This window comes from Oncorhynchus nerka, linkage group LG20 (assembly GCF_034236695.1).
Source record: "Oncorhynchus nerka isolate Pitt River linkage group LG20, Oner_Uvic_2.0, whole genome shotgun sequence".
In the NCBI taxonomy this organism is placed as follows: Eukaryota; Metazoa; Chordata; class Actinopteri; order Salmoniformes; family Salmonidae; genus Oncorhynchus; species Oncorhynchus nerka.
In genome coordinates this window covers 28,552,493-28,573,183 of record NC_088415.1, presented here as the reverse complement: position 1 = coordinate 28,573,183, position 20,691 = coordinate 28,552,493, and the positions used below count along the sequence as shown (strand labels likewise).

Here is a 20,691-nt window from a genome sequence, read left to right as displayed (position 1 = left end):
AAACACAACCTGTAACCTTGTGCTGGGTCGGGCTGCCTCTAACAAGGTCAAAGCATTGGTGTACCCACTGTGACTGACTTCAGATTGGCAGATCCTTCAGTTAGCCATGTCAAAACGAAATGAACTGGGGAAATTCTTTGCTGTTAATATGGTGCTAAACATAACTGACAAGACAGCAACAGGAGTCTTCTCAATAACCCACACTAAGAAATAAACAGGACAAGAGATTTCCCACACAGAGCTACTTGGTCATTCTGTAAGTGTTCAGGTTAAATCGATGATGCTGATAGGAACAGACAGCCGATGTAGTGAATTCAGATATGTTTCTCAGAGAAACAATAACGGTTATAGAAATGTAAACTTGGTCTTCGCAAATACATGGATGCACATCATTAAAGTGACATGGGCACTCTGATCTGCTTTCACAAGACAATGTTTACTGGATGTGATGGGTTGGGTTGTGGTGGGAGCTTTCAGGAACCTGATATTCTCTCAAACACACTGGCATATTCACACACTCTTCCACAATGGAAAGGGTGACTACTCCTTTCTCTCAGTGAGTACTCTCTGCACTAGTTTAAGTGCCTTAGTTATCAGTTAACATTGTCAAGAGAAGGCTACATTCAAGGTTAAAGTGGAAATCGATACAGTTACATATCGCAACTTGTTTTTTCATGGCTCTCTTGTCTCTCTGCAGCATGGTGAACAATATGGAACATCAAGTCACAATAAAATCACAGTATCGAATTGCAATACATATAGAATTGTGATAATCGCAATAAATATCATATCGGCACCTTTGTATCGTGACAATTAGTATTGGGAGGTCCCTGGAAATTCCCAGCCCTAGTTACCGTGCCATGGTATGATTAGCCTAGTTGTAATGGCAGATTTCCTCCTCTTCGTCTGAAGAGGAGTAAGGATCGGACCAAGATGCGGCGTGGTAAGTGTTCATAGCGAATTTTAATAAGAAAAGCCTGAACACTATGAAATACAAAACAATAAACAATAACATGAAATAAATCAAACCGAAACAGTCCCGTGTGGCACTGACACAGGAAACAAACACCCACAAACCAACAGTGAAACCCAGGCTACCTAAGTATGATTCTCAATCAGAGACAACTAACGACACCTGCCTCTGATTGAGAACCATACTAGGCCGAAACAGAAACCCAAACATAGAAACACAAAACATAGACTGCCCACCCCAACTCACGCTCTGACCATAATAAATAAAGACAAAACAAAGGAAAATAAAGGTCAGAACGTGACACTAGTAACCTATTCTATAGAATGAACAGTGCAGTGCAGACCAAGGCAATGCACATTCAAATTGAATCAAGTGTAAACTGTAGGCTATGTATGAAGCAGTTTCCTTGGAAATCTTAGTCCAAACCACACCTCCAGAGGGGTCAGAGAGGGAAAAGCAGCTTTAGTAATTTCACAAGAGGAATGGGGAAAGGTCACGCTTTCAATGACCTCTACAACCCCATCTGCTTTATATTTATCCACCTGTCAATGCCAGTCCAGTTTCCAATCATTTCAATGTGAGGACTGTGTTTTTTTTCTTGTCATTTGATCTGAAAATGTTGGCTTCGACCGACAGGAGAGAAGAACGGTGGTAAACAATGGCAAACAAAACCAACATGGGTGATTTCCAACCACTAGGCTATTTGAACAATTGTCCCAGATGACTTATGAAATCCAGAGCCATCTACAGCTGTGATAAAAAGCCATTATGAGGACCCCAATTTCTAACAAATACCCAGAGAGATTACTGTAGTATCCAACACTCCTATTCCTGTTTAATCCAGTCAGGAACAACTCTACCACAAATATGATGATTAGCCTTTCCCCTCTGGAACCAATCCTACGAAAAGAGGCAGGCTTATATCACTCAGGGTCAAACTGGACTGTGCTTCATTCTGGTTAGGCTATACAACCAAGGGTGTAGCCTATATCTAAACCAAACTGAGTGAGATGCATGTTAGTGATTGGTAATGGTAAGTAAAGGGGAAGCAGAGCCTTGCACCAGCAGGACTGTGGGAAGGGTGTGTGGAGAGAGAGTGGTTCCGCTAGCTGAGCCTTACACGCATCCCACTGCAGGCATGGCAGGCAGCACAAGTCGAGCGCAGAGAGAGCAGCTGTGGGGAGCCAGGGGTTAGATCCTCTGTCACCTCCCATCTCCCTCTCAAGAACTGCACACACTGCACTGCCTGCCCTGAAAGGAAACCAACTAGGATAAATCAGGATACAACAGTGGGGCCTATGGTGTGGTACCAAAACATAGCGCTTCCACCATCGTTCACAGTCAGCCATGCGTACATAAACATTACAGAAGTCTACATTTATCATCATTATCTTTCCAAAAACAGGGTAGAACATCATGTCAAATTAGCACGTCCTATTTTCATAGAGGTTCTCTCGGGAAGCACAAAACAATAGGCTATGCTGTGACAACAATACTGAGACAGATGAAACTTTTTTGAGGAGAGGCAACAGAGGAGTGGGGAGAGAGGGAAGAAACACCCACTGTCACAGTTCTGGAGCTTTGCTCAAGGGAAGGATTACTACACAGGCAGCCTCCTCTCCAACTGGCTAACTGACTCACAGGGGTCAAAAAAACAGATTTTTCTTTGGCAAGGCTTTATCCTTGTGAAGCTCTGGCAGAAGGCAGGGGATGATAAAGACGGTTTTAAAGCTATTAAGCCTTTGTCCACTGGAAACCAGCTGTAGTCCCTTTAGGATTCAGCCAGCTAGGTTGTCTTTCCTCAACAAAAAAATTATGCCAACTTCATCCAGAAAAGAAACGTGACAGAAGAAAATACCCTGTTGCCATGGTTCTGATTGGAAAAGCAGTGCTAAGTTACAACTGCAGTCACATTCAGTTGTGCAGGTAGTGACCTCGCTAGCAAAGCTAGTCATATTATTGACAGCACAGTAGCAACCATGGCCTTAATTTGTGACTTATTGGCTTATAAACATTTTGGTGTTCAAATTGGGAAGCAAAAACTTTAGACTCATGTCTCTCTTGGGCTACTATGGTGTCATAAGTGGGATGACAGGGCGGAGCTTCAAAGATATTAAATTCATATTAATATTCATTGGCACAATGTTCCTTTACACAAGTTGAAGAACCCCAGCAACTTCACGAGCTCAAGTTGAAGTTGTGGGTTTCTTAGCTAACATTAATTAAGCACATCACACAACTTCTGCCGGCCATGCTGTTTCATCAGTGTCACAGAGATCCTCCTTAGACTGCCAGTTCTGGAACTAGCTATTTACTGTAGCTATCCAACCAGCTAATTTGCCAGAGATGTTACAGACAACATGGCCAGAGATGCAAATGTTAAAGGGGCAATCCTTACCCGAAACAATAAAGCATTTCCCCGCCACTGTTTCAGCAAAAAGCTGAGAGATGGGGCTGGAGAAATGCAACCACTCCAATTCATAGAACTATTGATGCATCGACTGACCATCCATGATATCAAAATACTTTTAACCATGTTGAGTCTATACAGCATTTGTTTACATTTACTTTGCTTACAAACAGTATAACCTTAGTAAAAATGAAACAAGCTTATATTTTGACTTCTGATAGGACACGACAGCTTAACTAAACTCATTTATAAGTTATATTCTTCAAGAATCAATGCCAATGGGTAGCTTCATATCATTCATTTCAAAGTAAAAAATATTGATGTAGAAACTATTAGACCGCCCATTTAACGTTTGTTAGCTAGCTACGTTAGCTGCACAAATATACACTACATGACCAAAAGTATGTGCCCGTGTAACATCTCATTCCAAAATCCTGGGCATTAATATGGATTTGGTCCCCTATTTGCTATAACAGCCTCCACTCTTCTGGGAAGGCTTTCCACTAGATGTTGGAACATTGCTGCAGGGACATTCAGCCACAAGAGCATTAGTGACGTCGGGGGCACTGATGTTGGGCAATTAGGCCTGGCTCGCAGTCGGCGTTCCAATTCATTCCAAAGGTGTTCAATGGGGTTGAGGTCAGGGCTCTGTGCAGCCCAGTCAAGTTCTTCCAGACTGATCTGGACAAACCATTTCTGAAGGGACCTCACTTTGTGCATGCTGAAACAGGAAAGGAAATTCCCCTAACTTTTGCCACAAAGTTGGAAGCACAGAATCATCTATTATGTCATTGTATGCTGTAGCATTAAGATTTCCCTTCACTGGAACTAAGGGGACTAGCCCAAACCATGAAAAACAGCCCCAGACCATTATTACTCATCCACCAAACTTTACAGTTGGCACTATATATTTGGGCAGGTAGCGTTCTCCTGGAATTCACCAAACCCAGATTCGTCCGTTGGACTGCCAGATGGTGAAGCGTGATTCATCACTCCAGAAAACACGTGTTAGACCACTCTAGCCATCACTTGGCATTGCGCATGGTGATCTTAGGCTTGTTTGCGGCTGATTGACTACGGAAACCCATTTCATGAAGCCCCTGACTAACAGTTCTTGATGCTGACGTTGTTTCCAGAGGCAGTTTGGAACTTGGGACTGAATGTCGCAGCCACTTCACAATAACAGCACTTACAGTTGACCGGGGCAGCTCTAGCAGGGCAGATATTTTTGTAACTGAGCTGTTGGAAAGGTGGCATCCTATGAAGGTGCCATGTTAAATGTCACTGAGCTCTTCAGTAAGGCCATTCTACTGACAATGTTTGTCTATGGAGATTGCATGGCGGTGTGATTGATTTTATATACCTGTCAGCAACGGGTGTGGCTGAAATAGCCGAATCCACTAATTTGAAGGGGTGTCCACATACTTTTGTATATATAGTGTAAGTAACTAATGTATCTTGCTAGATGGTAACTAGCTAGTTAGCAAATGTTTCCTGTCAAATGTTGGCAAGCTAACGCTCCCTAGCTAACTTCCTTCACTTACCTTAAATACCGTGGCTTGGCCACAGTACTTTGAAGCAATAATATCGACAGAGCTTGCAAAGTTAGCTACTCCAGATATAAATAGCTAAATGGTACTAGCTAGCTAGAATGTTTAGCCTTTGTTAAAGTTGGTATTTTTCTAACCGCTAGCTGGACAATTGGAGGAATCGTCCAAGGGTTACCATAGTAACATTAAATATCTAAATGGCAGCCAAAATGGAACTTCTGCTGCTACAATCACAATGTAACATCGGACCACTGCATTGTTTAAAAGCACTGCACGAAATTCTAATAGCTCAAATGTATCCTGCCCCGGCTTGTACGTTTCTCGGAAGGTAACTAGGAGCAAATTGCTACAGTACGCAACCTACAGTAATGATCACGTTACACAGGCATGGGGCACGGCTGTGAGCACGCCGCACGCGCCTCGCTGGTGGGGGATTGTTCCCACTGTGCTTGGTAATTCTGCATCCCACCAGAGAACAATGTGACATATGGAATGACATGCGATGATACACAGTATACACTGAACTATGCACTTCACCGGTATGCGGTTGATGCATACCCTACACCAAAATAAAAGGATGACTGACCACTGTAGGACAATTTATACAATTAACTCAAGCAATCATCGGATATTGTTTAATTGATCGCCTACTAGGGATGGATAATAACACACTTATATGCGATGTTGGATGTCAACTGGAGTACCTTCTTGAAATATGTTTGATATTAATACTATATTTTGGAATGGTATTATAATAGCCTACTATAACATTTTAAGTTGTGAGAGGATCGAATAGATTGTTCTACAGAACTTCTACAGCAAACGTCTTGCTATAATAATTGAATTGATACAAATTATATCCTATGCATTATATCAAAAATCTATAAGGCATAGGGTATTATCGAAAATCAATCATATAAACCATTTTATCAGTCATTCATTGGTTAGAAATTATTATATATTTGGGTATAAATAAGCTGAAAACTGGGGAGGTGTAATTGCCACAACATTATTTTCCAAAGCTGCTGAAAATAGCTCAGCGCACAGTTGAGAACAGCAAAATATCAACACAACCGTATCATGTCAAATAAATGCTTACCTTCACTTCTGATGGTGAATTTTCAAGTGTGAATGTCAAACCACTCTCCAATTTCTCCCCCTTTCCAGTCTCTTTATTCACGTTTAATTCTAAAGACAATGTCCTGGTATGGGAGCGAGTACAGGACCCTCCAAGACTTGCACTGTCAACCAGCCCCAAAGATGGAGGCGGGGCAGCGGTAACCGACGTCACACGCCTCGTGCAAAATAGGGACTGTAGGCAACAGTGCGTTAGAGTGGGTTCACTCAATCCATTTCAAATGGTCTTTGGCGGCTTAATAAATACATATTTTACCACTGCCTCTCCCCTCTTCTCTTTGTTAATTCCCACAGTACAGTACAGTCATTGCTTTGTTTCTTGCTCTACAAATGCCCACACCTGACTTCACATTCAGTATTTTCACTGAAAACCTTTACTTCAGAAATATGTAATTGATTCATCAAAATAAAAACATGTGTAGGCAAATAAGAGAGTGATACACAAACTATCAATAGCCTACAGTAACTTACACACAAAGGAGGCATTTAAAGAAAAGTATATGCCTTAAGGTTTGACCCATTTCTATGGTTTGATCACACACAATAGTCTTCTTTCATTCTGAAGGTCTTTTTAGCAATTGAGTAAAAATTATATTTTTAAAAGATTCATACCATAACCACGTGAGTCCCATTAAAGGCAGTCAACAGATGATTTGTGTGCGGATAAGGCGTATGTACTGTACGCACTTTAAGACAGATTGATGGGGAACTTCTGCCACCTACAGGCGAAACCTGGAAAGTGTATGTATCAATAACACAATTTCAAAACATACGAACCCGTAACACACATCTCATAGCGTGTTCAATATTGATTTGAGTGTAGACCCTTGAAATTGTTCATGCCACTATATATTAGAGCAGGTCAGCACCATGCACTCTATCCCAGTCCTTATAGTTACATTGACCAACACAATACATTGACTTTAAGCTACATTCTCCCCAGTATGAAACACATAGTCTTTGTCAGTATGCAAATACAACCTGTTATAAATAGACTGCTTTTTATTCATCATCATTATCGTGAGGTGGGGGGTGGGGGGTTATTCCTCATTTTATAAACTAGTCTTCACTTTAACTGGTATCTTATCTGGTGTCTTCCTATAGCCCCATAGTAATTATAGCCTACCTACCCCCACCTCTCCATCCCCCCTGCCACCCCCCACCCCCACCCCAAAAACTCAATTAGTTTTCTCAGGAGAAGACAGAATAAATGGGAAAACAGCCCATAAATGATAATGAACCATCCCTCTTTAATTCTCTTCCCATCACCCCCCTCCCCTTCCCCTCCCTGGCGGTGTGGGCAGAGACAGAGCCACCGCCCAGCGTCTGCAGCCTGCAGGAAGGATGCTTGGTAATTTCCTCCATTATTGAATTGGTCTGGACACGCATGTCTTGATGGTCTCGTCCCCCCTCCCTCACTGCCACATCCTTCTCTCCCTCTTTTCTCTCTCTCTTTTCTCTCTCTTTCGCTCTAACCCTGCACCACCCCGTGCTCTGTAAAGACCCTATAAAAAACACACACAAAAGCCCATGACCTCTTTCACAGAGTGGTCATTCAATGATTGCCCCCCTTAGTGCCCTCTTACACCCTGGTGCCTGCCCCTCACCCTCACCCACCCCCACCAATCCAAGCCTTCACTGCCTGTGTGTCCTTTTTTGATAGCTGAGTCATTGTTCCTCATTTCCTGCCTCTGGTGAGTACTGCTGCTCTGCTGAAAATCTAAAAGCCAGGATTAGACATGAAACTGAATCTCAAGCACTTAGATGCCCAACACCCTGCATTTCAATCCATCAGGGGATGGTTAGTTTTGTTGAGTCAGGAGATGGGGACCCTGCAGAGCACCTTGCTCAAGCGTAAGCATGCCCATTCTTAAGTAAAAAACTTGTCCGTTTTAAATCACGTCTTAAGACATGTCACAATTTAATGATATAATTGATGTAAGACTAAATGTAACATGAAAATCATGGTAAAATTGTGAACTGTTAGTAATTAGGGTGATTATTAACAATGTTGTTGGACCAAAGATGTGAGTACTCTTACTTGCAAGGGAGACCTGACCAAGAAGGCAGCAGCAAACAACACAACATTTTTAAACATATCAGCACCACATTATGATCCGGCCTACAGGAAAAATGTATACTACATTTACTTCTGTTCGTGTGCATGGCGAACGGCAGTGTCTAGCCGACAGAACATATTGGCATTCCTCTGCAAATTGGTACTCCAATACTTTTCTCACACCTCAGTTAATTAGACTGCCGAGTCTTTGTTAATTGGAATGAGCTGAACCCCATTCCCTCCTTGATTATACTACCAGGCATGCTAGCACACACTCGCACATCCACATATACGCACTTTCATTCGCCCACACAGATGCAGGCACACATAATCTCACGAGCACGTTTACACAATCTCACAAGCACACACTTTCCTGTGTGCGCCTGATTGGCAGTCCTGAATGATTCCATGCTCTTATACAGATAGCTAACCTGGCATGGGGGATGGAAGGTGGGCTGTCGAGGGAGGGGTGTGTGTGGTACACAAAGAGCCTGATAGAAATGACAGTGAAAACGGCCACTTCCATCTAATCTTCACCTATTCTGGACAACAGAATGTACAGTGTGGACCATCAACTAGATTCAGCCGCGGGCCGATTTTTTCTTGAGCGGATGGTCAGAGGGCTGGAACATAATTATAAATCATTTGTAGACTGCAAATTGACCAGAAGAAGCCCAAACAGAAATAATATTTGACTAAAATATTTAAAAAATTCAAACCTGGCTTACATTTGTATACGATCACATATATCTCTCTATTATACACGGGAATACTTTGGAACAGATTTCCATCTGTTCGTATACGATCACATATATCTCTCTATTATACACGGGAATACTTTGGAACAGATTTCCATCTGTTCGTATACGATCACATATATCTCTCTATTATACATGGGAATACTTTGGAACAGATTTCCATCTGTTCGTATACGATCACATATATCTCTCTATTATACATGGGAATACTTTGGAACAGATTTCCATCTGTTCGTATACGATCACATATATCTCTCTATTATACATGGGAATACTTTGGAACAGATTTCCATCTGTTCGTATACGATCACATATATCTCTCTATTATACACGGGAATACTTTGGAACAGATTTCCATCTGTTCGTATACGATCACATATATCTCTCTATTATACACAGGAATACTTTGGAACAGATTTCCATCTGTTCGTATACGATCACATATATCTCTCTATTATACATGGGAATACTTTGGAACAGATTTCCATCATTAAAATCACTTGGAGCTGATTTGCTGTCTTTTATGTCCAACAATTCTTTTATTTTATTATATTATATACAGGACCAGTCAAACGTTTGGACAAACCTACTCATTCAAGGCCTTTTCTTATTTTTTACTATTTTCTACATTGTAGAATGATAGTGAAGACATCAAAACTATGAAAGAACACATATTGAATCATGTAGTAACCAAAAAAGTGTTATATATAAATATATATTATATTTGAGATTCTTCAAACTAACCATCCTTTGCCTTGATGAAAGCTTTGCACAATCTTGGCATTCATGAGAGCCAGTTTCAACCCTTGAGTAGTTGTGTCCAAACTTTTAATTTGTACTGTATGTATGTATATATTACACACACACACACACACACACACACACACACACACACACGGTCAAAAGTTTAAGAACACCTACTCATTCAAGGGTTTTTATTTATTTTTACTATTTTATACAATGTAGAATAATAGAGAAGACATCAAAACTATGAAATAACACATGTGGAATCATGTAGTAACCAAAAAAAGTGTTAAACAAATCAAAATATATTTTATATTTGAGATTCTTCAAATAGCCACCAAGAATGCCAAGTGTGCAAAGCTATCATCAAGGCAAAGGGTGGCTATTTGAAGAATCTCAAATATAAAATATATTTTGATTTGTTTAACACGTTTTTGGTTACTACATGATTCCATGTGTTATTTCATAGTTGATGTCTTCACTATTATTCTACAATGTAGAAAATAGTAAAAATAAAGAAAAACCCTTGAATGATTAGGTGTTCTAAAACATTTGACCGGTAGTGTGTGTGTGTGTGTGTGTGATATATATAAAACAAATTCTCAGAAAACTTGGGGGGCCAATTAAAATCTTCTGGGGGCCGCCAGTTAGGGAACACTGATGTACAAGCTACACCTTGGCCTTACCTGCTCATTGGTACTCATGCACTGGAGTTTCATCTGCTTCAGATAGGTGGTGGTCAGCGGCATGTTGTAATCGATGAGATCCGGCACCAGTGATGTCGGTCTGTCATTTTCTGTGAAGATTATACACACAAAGTATTAGTAGACTCTCATTCTCCCATAACCTCCTTCTTGAACCCAAACCCAAACCCATAACCTGCTTCTTGAACCCAAACACATACAGTTTGTAAGAAAACAAACTGAAAGAGCGAGGCATTACCTGAACTTTAGAAATGCAATTTTTTTTCCTGTTGAGTGCCCTGATGAATCTATACATGCACTAGTTAATGGACTCCGCCTGGGTGGCAGTGCTCTATGTGGACACTAGAGGGCCATTTAATGTGGGAGTAGAGAAAATGGTGCTGTCTAGTTTGCTAAATTTATGGAATTTGAAATGATTTATACTTGCACTTTTTAAAGCATATGTTAGCAATTACATTTACTTTTGATACTTAAGTATATTTAAAACCAAATACTTCTATGCTTTTACTCAAGTAGAAATTTATTTGGTGACTTTAACCTTTTTTTTGTCATTTTCTATTAAGGTATCTTTACTTAAGAATGACAATTGGGTACTTTTTCCACCACTGGCAGGAAGCAGCATTTGCTTCCATCATTAAGAGTGGTGATGGAAGGAATGGGTGGTCTCATCATTGAACAATCATTTGCCTGATGGTTTTGCTATCCGTTCATCATGATCCAGTACACCATTTTGAACAACGGGCTGCTTAATTCTAATATATAAATATACTTTCTTTCTTTCTTCAAACATGCATACAACAAAAACATTTGAATTACCCACAATCCTCTAAAAACAGAGGCAAGAGGCAAAATTGTTGCAATAATTTAAAATGATTAAGTAGAGAGAAATATTATTACAATTTTGTATATTAAATCACATACATCATTTAAATGAACAAATCATTGAAACAACTTACATTTATTTTTATTAAGTATATGTTTGCATCAAGTATATGCTAACATCAATGACACGCATGTCAATCTCTCCTGGCTCAAAGTAGAGGAGATTGACTGCATCACTTCTTGTCTTTGTGAGTGGTATTGACATGTTCAAACAACTAGTACACAGACACCCATGCATACCCCATAAGACATGCCACAAGGGGTCTCTTCACAGTCCCCAAGTCCAGAACAGACCCCCGGGAAATTCACAGTACCACACAGAGCCATGACTACATGGAACTCTATTCCACATCAAATAACTCATGTAGTAGCAGTTAAATCAGATTTAAAAAACAGATCAAACTACACCTTATGGAACAACGTGGACTGTGAAGAGACACACACAGGCACACACACACACACACACACACACACACACACACACACACACACACACACACACACAAACACACACACACACACACAGGACACACACACACTAGCACACGCATGCTACATTGTAATGTTGTATGATAATATTATACCTTTTGTATTGTTGATATGTAGGGGTGTAACAGCGTAATATGATGTACTGTTTCATCTTTTGTTTTACATGTAATGTCATTTGGACCCCAGGAAGAGTAGCTGCTGCCTTGGCAACAGCTAATGGGGATCCATAATAAATACAAATCCACTACTATCCTGCCCTGTGTTAAACCATAATGAAAAAGAGACCAGATTTTTTAAATGAATAGTGGACCTGCAGTATGATTTCTCTGCCATTGACCATGATGGACATTTACAGTATATGTAATGGGTGCATTAAACCACTAAGTGGACATCCTACATTAAGATGCTTGTGCATTTGAACTTACTTATACCAGCAGTTCATTTTTAAAGACTTCTCTACTATAATATACTGTATAATATAGCATATAACAAAATAACTGCAAATTCTCTATAACTGAACTGGTATACATCCTCTCTTGTATTGCATTGACATTATACTTCAAGTGCAAGCAATAGTCTGTCATCCTCATCAAATAAAATAACATTTGAAATAACATTTTATTAGCAGATGTTATTGCGGGTGTAGTGAAATGCTTGTGTTCCTAGCTCCAACAGTGCAGTAGTATGTAACAATTCACACAAATCTAAAAGTAAAAGAATGGATTTAAGAAATGTATAAATATTAGAGCGAGTAATGTCGGAGTTGCATTGATTAAAACACAGTAGAATAGAATACAGTAAATACAGTTGAAGTTGGAAGTTTACATACACCTTTGCCAAATACATTTTAACTCAGACTTTCACAATTCCTGACATTTAATCCTAGTAAAAATTCCCTGTCTTAGGTCAGTTAGGATCACCACTTTATTTTAAGAATGTGAAATGTCATAATAAGAGTAGAGAGAATGATTTATTTCAGCTCTTATTTCTTTCATCACATTCCCAGTGGGTCAGACGTTTACATACACTCAATTAGTATTTGGTAGCATTGCCTTTAAATTGTTTAACTTGGGTCAAATGTTTCGGGTAGCCTTCCACAAGCTTCCCACAGTAAGTTGGGTGAATTATGGCCCATTCCTCCTGACAGAGCTGGTGTAACTGAGTCAGGTTTCTATGCCTCCTTGCTCACACACACTTTTTCAGTTCTGCCCACACATTTTCTATAGGATGAAGTCAGGGCTTTGTGATGGCCACTCCAATACCTTGACATTGTTGTCCTTATGCCATTTTCCACAACTTTGGAAGTATGCTTGGGGTCATTGTCCATTTGGAAGACCCAATAGGGCGGCAGGGTAGCCTAGTGGTTAGCGTTGGACTAGTAACCGGAAGGTTGCAAGGTACAAATCTGTCGTTCTGCCCCTGAACAGGCAGTTAACCCACTGTTCCTAGGCCGTCGTTGAAAATAAGAATTAGTTCTTAACTGACTTGCCTAGTTAAATAAAAGGTCAAATAAAATACAAATACAAATTTGCGACCAAGATTTAACTTCCTGACTGATGTCTTGAGATGTTGCTTCAATATATCCACATAATTTCCCCTCCTCATGATGCCATCTATTTTGTGAAGTGCACCAGTCCCTCCTGCAGCAAAGCACCCCCACAACATGATGCTGCCATCCCCCGTGTTTCACGGTTGGGATGGTGTTCTTCGGCTTGCAAGCCTCCCCCTTTTTTCTCCAAACATAATGATGGTCATTATGGCCAAACAGTTCTATTTTTGTTTCATCAGACTAGAGGACATTTCTCCAAAAAGTACAATCTTTGTCCCCATGTGCAATTGCAAACTGCAGTCTGGCTTTTTTATGGTGGTTTTGGACAAGTGGCTTCTTCCTTGCTGAGAGGTCTTTCAGGTTATGTCGATATAGGACTCTGTGGATATAGATACTTTTGTACCTGTTTCCTCCAGCATCTTCACAAGGTCCTTTGCTGTTGTTCTGGGATTGATTTGCACTTTTCGCACCAAAGTAGGTTCATCTCTAGGAGACAGAACGCGTCTCCTTCCTGAGCGGTATGACGGCTGCGTGGTCCCATGGTGTTTATACTTGTGTACTATTGTTTGTACAGATGAACGTGGTACCTTCAGGCTTTTGGAAATTGCTCCCAACAATGACCCAGAATTGTGGAGGTCTACAATTTTTTTTCTGAGGTCTTGGCTGATTTCTTCTGTTTTTCTCATGATGTCAAGCAAAGAGGCACTGAGTTTGAAGGTATGCCTTGACATTTATCCACAGGTACACCTCCAATTGACTAAAATTATGTCAATTACCCTATCAGAAGCTTCTAAAGCCATGACATAATTTTCTGGAATTTTCTAAGTTGTTTAAAGGCACAGTCAACTTAGTGTATGTAAACTTGTGACCCACTGGAATTGTGATACAGTGAATTATAAGTGAAATAATCTCTGTAAACAATTGTTGGAAAATGTACTTGCACAAAGTAGATGTCCTAACCGACATGCCAAAACTATAGTTTGTTAACAAGAAATGTGTGGTGTTTTTGAAAAACGAGTTTTAATGACTCCAACCTAAGTGTATGTAAACTTCCAACTTCAACTGTACATATGAGATGAGTAAAGCAGTATGTAAACATTATTTAAACATTATTAACGTGACTAGTGTTCCATTATTAAAGTGGCCAGTGATTCCAAGTCTATGTATATAGGACAGCAGCCTCTAAGGTGCAGGTTTACGTAAGCGGGTGGAAGCCGGCTAGTGATGGCTGTTTAAACAGTCTGATGGCCTTGCGATAGAAGCTGTTTTTCAGTCTCTCTGTCCCAGCCTTGATGCACCTGTACTAACCTTGCCTTCTAGATGATAGCGGGGTGAACAGGCCATGGCTCGGGTGGTTGATGTCCTTGATTATCTTTTTGGCCTTCCTGTGACTTAGGGTGCTGTAGGTGTCCTGGAGGGCACATAATTTGACCCCGGTGATACGTTGAGCAGACCACACCACCCTCTGCAGTGCCCTGCGATTGCGGTCGGTGCAGTTGCCATACCAGGTGGTGATACAGCCTGACAGGATGCTGTCAATTGTGCATTGTGCATCAGTAAGAGTTTGTGAGGGTTTTAGGGGCCAAGCCAGATTTCTTCAGCCTCCTGTCTGTGTGGGTGGACCATTTCAGATCGTCAGTGATGTGTACGCCGAGGAACTTGAAGCTTTCCACCTTCTCCACTGTGGTCCCGTCGATGTGGATAGGGGTGTGCTCCCTCTGTTGTTTCCTGAAGTCCACGAGCAGCTCCTTTGTTTTGTTGATGTTAAGTGAGAGGTTATTTTCCTGGCATCACTCTTCCAGGGCCCTCACCTACTCCCTGTAGGCTGTCTTGTCATTGTTGGTAATCAGGCCTACTACTGTTGTGTCATCTGCAAACTTGATGATTGAGTCGGAGGCATGCGTGGCCATGCAGTCATGGGTGAACATGGAGTACAGGAGGGGTCTGAGTTTGCACCCTTGTGGGGCCCCTGTGTAGAGGATCAGCAAAGTGGAGGTGTTGTTTTCCACCTTCACCACCTGGAGGCGGCCCGTCAGGAAGTTCAGGACCCTGTTGCACAGCTCGGGGTTCAGACCCAGGGACCTGACCTTGGAGGGTACTATGATTCTTGGTCCTCCTCTCCAAGAATCATATCAAATAACCTATCACCTACTGGGACAGTACACTCATGTGTACACACACTCTATCCATCAGTAATCGATTGCGCTCCTGTCTATTTACTGCAAAAGTATAGATTATCTGCCTTTATTTCCCCCCTTTAGGACTCCAGAACATTGTCCCTTAGTAGGTCAGCAGATAAATGAAATGACAGAGACTAGACTTGACAGCTGAGAAATGGAGTTTAAAATGAAAAGGGAGGAAAAATCAGCACAGGACCAGTGACCAAGGCTCTTATTAATAAAGCATCTCAGATCTAGTGCTGATCTGGGATCAGGTCCCTCCTGTCCATGTAATCTTATTCATCATGATCTAAAAGGCAAAAAGCTGATCATAGATCAGCAGTCCTTCTCTGAGGGCTTTATGAATATGGGCCCTATCCTACACCTCCTCGACACCTGTTCCTAGTGCATAACCAATACGTTATGATGAAGGTTGAAGAGACTAAAGATGAAAGATGTGACTCAAAAGACTGCCTGATGTCAATTTAAAAGAGCCCCAGCATACAGTAATGAATTGCATTCAATAATTCAACACTGAACTTTTGCGGGAGTGGCTTAGGCGGAGAGGAGGGGGGTGGTGGGTTGGAGGGGTTGAAAGGGGTGGACCCCCATAGGGAAGGAAGCCAATTAGCTGCTCTCTTTATGGGTGACGCCCAGTGTTAGCTGGTCAGCGTTGACACAACACTCTGACAGACAGATTGGGCCTGGGAGCACTTCTCTTGCTGTGTTGTGTGTTTATGGGATGGAGGAGAGGGTTTGGTGAGCATTACTATTCATTTGGCATAGTTTACTTTACATACTACCCATGTTCTGTTCTTGTGGGAATATGGAAGTGCCTTCCATATGTGAAGGTACATGACAGCCACTCTGTCAATATGGGACCCTGAATATAGAGGGAATAAAATATGTATAAATAGCAGGACAGCCATTGAAGATTTCACTCCATTTTTGGACTCTCACCATTTCCACCCCATTTTTGTCTGTCTCCGTGTGTCTTTCGCCCTTGGCCTTGGGAACAATGCATGGGGTTGTGGGATATCAGGAATCTTCCTCTAGAATGCCAGTCTGAGTCACGGTTCCCTTACCGCCATAGCTGTCCTCCAGTGGCACAGTCACTTGCCAAAGCTAACACAGCCAACCAGCAGGCACAGGGGAAGACACAAGCCAACCCAGGCCAGGCTAGCACAGAACACAGCAGCACAGTAGAGCTGAGCACATTTCAATGCCATACCACACACTGTGCACTCTCTCAGTCTGGGAAACCAGCACTACAATACAAATGCTATACAAAGAAATAAGCCGTTTTTCTCTCTGTCTGCTGTGCCTCTCTCTCTCTCATTTTTTTTCTTTATTTCTTTGTTAAAAGCCCCAAATTGGGCTAATTGCAGTGTGTTAGGAAGGAGGCAGGACACTCCAATGACTATCAGTTTAATAGGACTGGGGAGGACTGGGAAAACTGGGGGGGTGTGCCTTTAGGGTGGCAGCAAGACGAGGATAAGAGGGGGAGGGGGAGTGGAGGAGGGGGCAAAGCAAGCAGCGCTCCAAAGCGTTCTTTTTACAACTCATATTAAAATACCTGTCCATCTACATCCATGCTCTGAGAGTCTGCGATTTGTATGGGCTGTCTTACAGACAGTACAGACGTGAGTAGTAATGTAGGCCTACTGCGGAAGCTTTCCAAATAGCTCTGAACAGTCAGTGGTCCAGAGAGAAACAGAGAGATTGTTTACCTTTGAACTCTGCGCCGCCAGGGCTGATGTGCATCCGCTTCTGACACTCACCACAGCTCATCAGGTAACGGGTCACTGCCTCCCTGGGCAGGAAGGCATACGTCTCCGCTATCTGCTCATCAGCGAGAGAGCGAGCAAGTGAGCGAGGGGGGTGGGGGAGCGAGAGAGAGAGGGGAGAGAGAGAGCGAGAGAGAGAGAGCGAGAGAGTGAGAGGCGGGGAAAAGAGAGAAAAAATGATATCACTACCAAAGCCATGGCTGATAAAGATGCTGCTATGCATGCTTCTAGTATTGAACACTGAAAAGGTGATACTACTGTCTCTCCAGGCTTAAATTGGACTTTCTGTTAAAACTCCATCGAACAATGTCACGACTTCACCCAGAGTAGAGGCAGGGAGTTTCAGTAGGGTTTTAAGGGTGTGTGTGTGTGTGTGTGTGTGTGTGTGTACCTCCGTGAGTGTAACAAGGAGAGCGGGGTGTGGTCTGGTCAAGCATTGCACAGTTTGGGAAATATTCAGAGGTGGAAACTTTCCGTGGAAATTATGGGAATATATGAGAATTAACAGAAATATATGCAAATTAATATTAATACCATTTAAATGTAGATGTTTTCTGCACTGGATATATTTACCATATCATATGGAGACAGAAACATACACTGAACAACAAAAGAAAGGGAATATTGAATGATCCCCAATGATCCATTGCATCTCCCGAAAACGTTTTCAACATACATCTGTAAAATGATAATCAACGCTATAGTTTCTAGACTGTCTTCCTCTTGGGCTTCCATGTCTTCTCCCTGGACCTCCTCAATGTCCACCTCTTGATCATCAGACTCTGATGCCTCATCTTCATTGTCACTTTCCAACCTTGTTGAGGATGGCTCGTTGTCAGGCTCAAAAAGCCTAACATTTCCCTGTATGGCCACCAATTTTTCAACCATTGTATTGGTTAGCCTGTTGTGTGCTTTGGTGTGTGTGTTCCCAAACAAGGACCAGTTGCGCTCTGAGGAGGCTGATGTTGGTTGGATTTGGAGGATGATGGAGGCAACAGGGGAAAGAGCCTCAGATCCACGAAGTCCCTTCCACCAGGTAACTGATGAGATATATTGGCACGACTGCCATATTGCATCTCCATCCCAAAGCCTTTGCTTTGGAAGTGTACTTCGCCAGACTGCCAAGAACCTTTCCCTCATCCAGGCCAAGGTGGCAAGACACGGTAGTGACGACACCATAGGCCTGGTTTATCTCTGCACCAGACAGGATGCTCTTGCCAGCATACTTGGGGTCCAACATGTACACTGCGGCGTGTATGGGCTTCAGGTAGAAGTCTTCACGGTTTTTGATGTATTTCATGTATTTCAGAACTGCAATTTCCTCTGCTTGGAGCAACAGTGAAGTGGGCAGGGCAGTACGGATTTCTTCTCTTACATCTGCAAGCAGTCTAAACATCAGACAGGATGGCATTGTCTCCTCAATCAGTGCAATGGCTACTGCTATAGTTTTCAGGAGTTTCAGGCTGCTTACCACTCTCTCCCAAAATACATCATCCAGGAGGATCCTCTTGATGGGGCTGTCCATATCGGCAGACTGTGATATGGCCATTTCTTGGAGAGACTCCTTCCCCTCCAGGAGACTGTCAAATCTGATGACAATGGGTGTTGCTGAGCAGCTTCAATGTGGTGCTCTTATTCTTCTCACTTTGCTTGGTGAGGTAGATTGCTGCTATAACTTGATGACCCTTCACATACCTAACCGTTTCCTTGGCTTTTAGCAGCACATTCACCACTCTATCAAACGGCTTGCAAAAAATAACTAGCAGAAATTGTTAACAAGTTAGACATTATTTAAACACACTTTGCTGCAGGCTACTATTTACTAGTTAACAAAAAATAATGTATGTCATATAAAATATATTCACCTCACCCAGTATTGTAATCAAAATTGACCAGAAAGCATGTAGTCCTTGGCTCAGACAGTGTAATAATGTGGGCTCAATAGCATCTCATTAGTGTGCAAGATCTTGAGAATCAGCTATACATGTGAAGGAAGAATGCACTGTGCATGCAGAGGGTTGCAATTCCATTGAATTGGGGATAGTTTAACCAAAATATGCCACAAGACCTAGAATTTCCTTACGTGTATCCCACAAAAAAGGTTCCCTGTTATAAGCTAACTTTTTTGATGAATTTAAGCAAAATTCCCAAAATTAACATCCCATGGAAATTTCAGAAATTTACCGGAAAGTTTCCGACCCTTTGCAACCCTAGTCTCTATGAATAAAATGGAGACAAATGACAAAAAGCCTTTGGTGACAGTTTGCACAGTCTCTTTATCATTTTTGCAAGGTGGCCTGGTGACACCAGATTATCTCTAGGAGAACTTTCAATGTATTCTCATATGTCTCCTGCCCTTGCTGTCACCTTCCGATCTTTCCTTTTTTCACGCTGTCCCTGCAGTCATCCTTTCCTCCCCCTCTCCCCTTCTCTCTCAAACTGGCCTCTATCACTCCGCCCTCTGTGGCAGGCTGGGGTTGGGAGCAGGAGAAAATACACACACTCGCCTCTCCCTCAAAGCCCCTTCCCACTAACAAACATCCTGGCCAGAGAGGTGATGGTTGTAAAATGAGGGAGGGGAGGAGGGGAGTGAGGGGGGATCTAGAGGGAAGGAGGTTGAGTTTTAGAAAGGTCCGAAAAGGGACCTCACTGAAAGTTGAAGCAAACAATTTGAAATGGTATTTGGAGAACAGCAAAACAAGCAAAACTGACCAGAGTCATTATCACCTTGCCTGCTGTAGGTTCATTCACCTCAGTTGATCTACAAACACATAACCTATTAGCTATACAATTGTAACGTTATACCCCTGAAAGGGGGGAAATATGAGTAATGATTCACACTGACATAGCATCAGTGATAAAAACAAACATTTTAGCCCTGTATTGATTGCATTTTAATGTAGGCCTATATGGACGATAGGCCATGTGGAGAAACTGATATTGAAACATATCTTCTTTTTTTTTAAGTTCCTAACTTGTTTGATAAGATTAGTACAGATTTTCTCAGGGGACCCCACATGGGTCACCGACCCCAAGTTTGGGAACCAATGTACTAACCTCTCGCTCTGTCTCTGCTTCCTCCTGCATGCATTGCAGCCTGCCTCAGCCTCACCACTGAGCGCCACATCACTGTCTGTCTCAGTAACCTACTCTCTGTAAAGCAAAGTTATTACGAATTTAATAACATATTTTTTGCTCCTGCTGAGATAGGCTCCATTTAACATTAGCTTCTTTCTTCATCCTTCTAGCTGGCTAAGTATTACTAGCCAGAGCACTTCAAAGTTACTGCAATAAGTCTCTGTCAGCAGTTAGCCACCTGACTGACTGACATATCTATAAGTGACTACTTACCAGTTGTGTACTCCACAGGAGGTTGGTGGCACCTTAATTGGGGAGGACGGGCTCGTGGTAATGACTGGAGTGGAATTAGTGGAATGATGCCATTCTATTTGCTCGGTTCTGGCCATTATTATGAGCCGTCCTCCCCTCA

General features: G+C 42.0%; 1 protein-coding gene across 3 annotated transcripts in view; it reads right to left on the bottom strand.

Annotated features, from left to right (window-relative positions):
• Window positions 1-20,691, bottom strand: part of LOC115102200 (nucleolar protein 4-like) — a 158,815-nt gene that overhangs the window by 84,140 nt on the left and 53,984 nt on the right. For all 3 annotated transcript variants that reach the window (XM_065005363.1, XM_065005362.1, XM_065005361.1), the window contains exons 3-4: window positions 17,145-17,256; window positions 10,318-10,427 (exon numbers count right to left, since the gene is read on the bottom strand). In XM_065005363.1, the coding sequence (XP_064861435.1) occupies window positions 10,318-10,427; window positions 17,145-17,256 (222 nt within the window). The remainder of the gene's footprint in view (window positions 1-10,317; window positions 10,428-17,144; window positions 17,257-20,691) is intronic.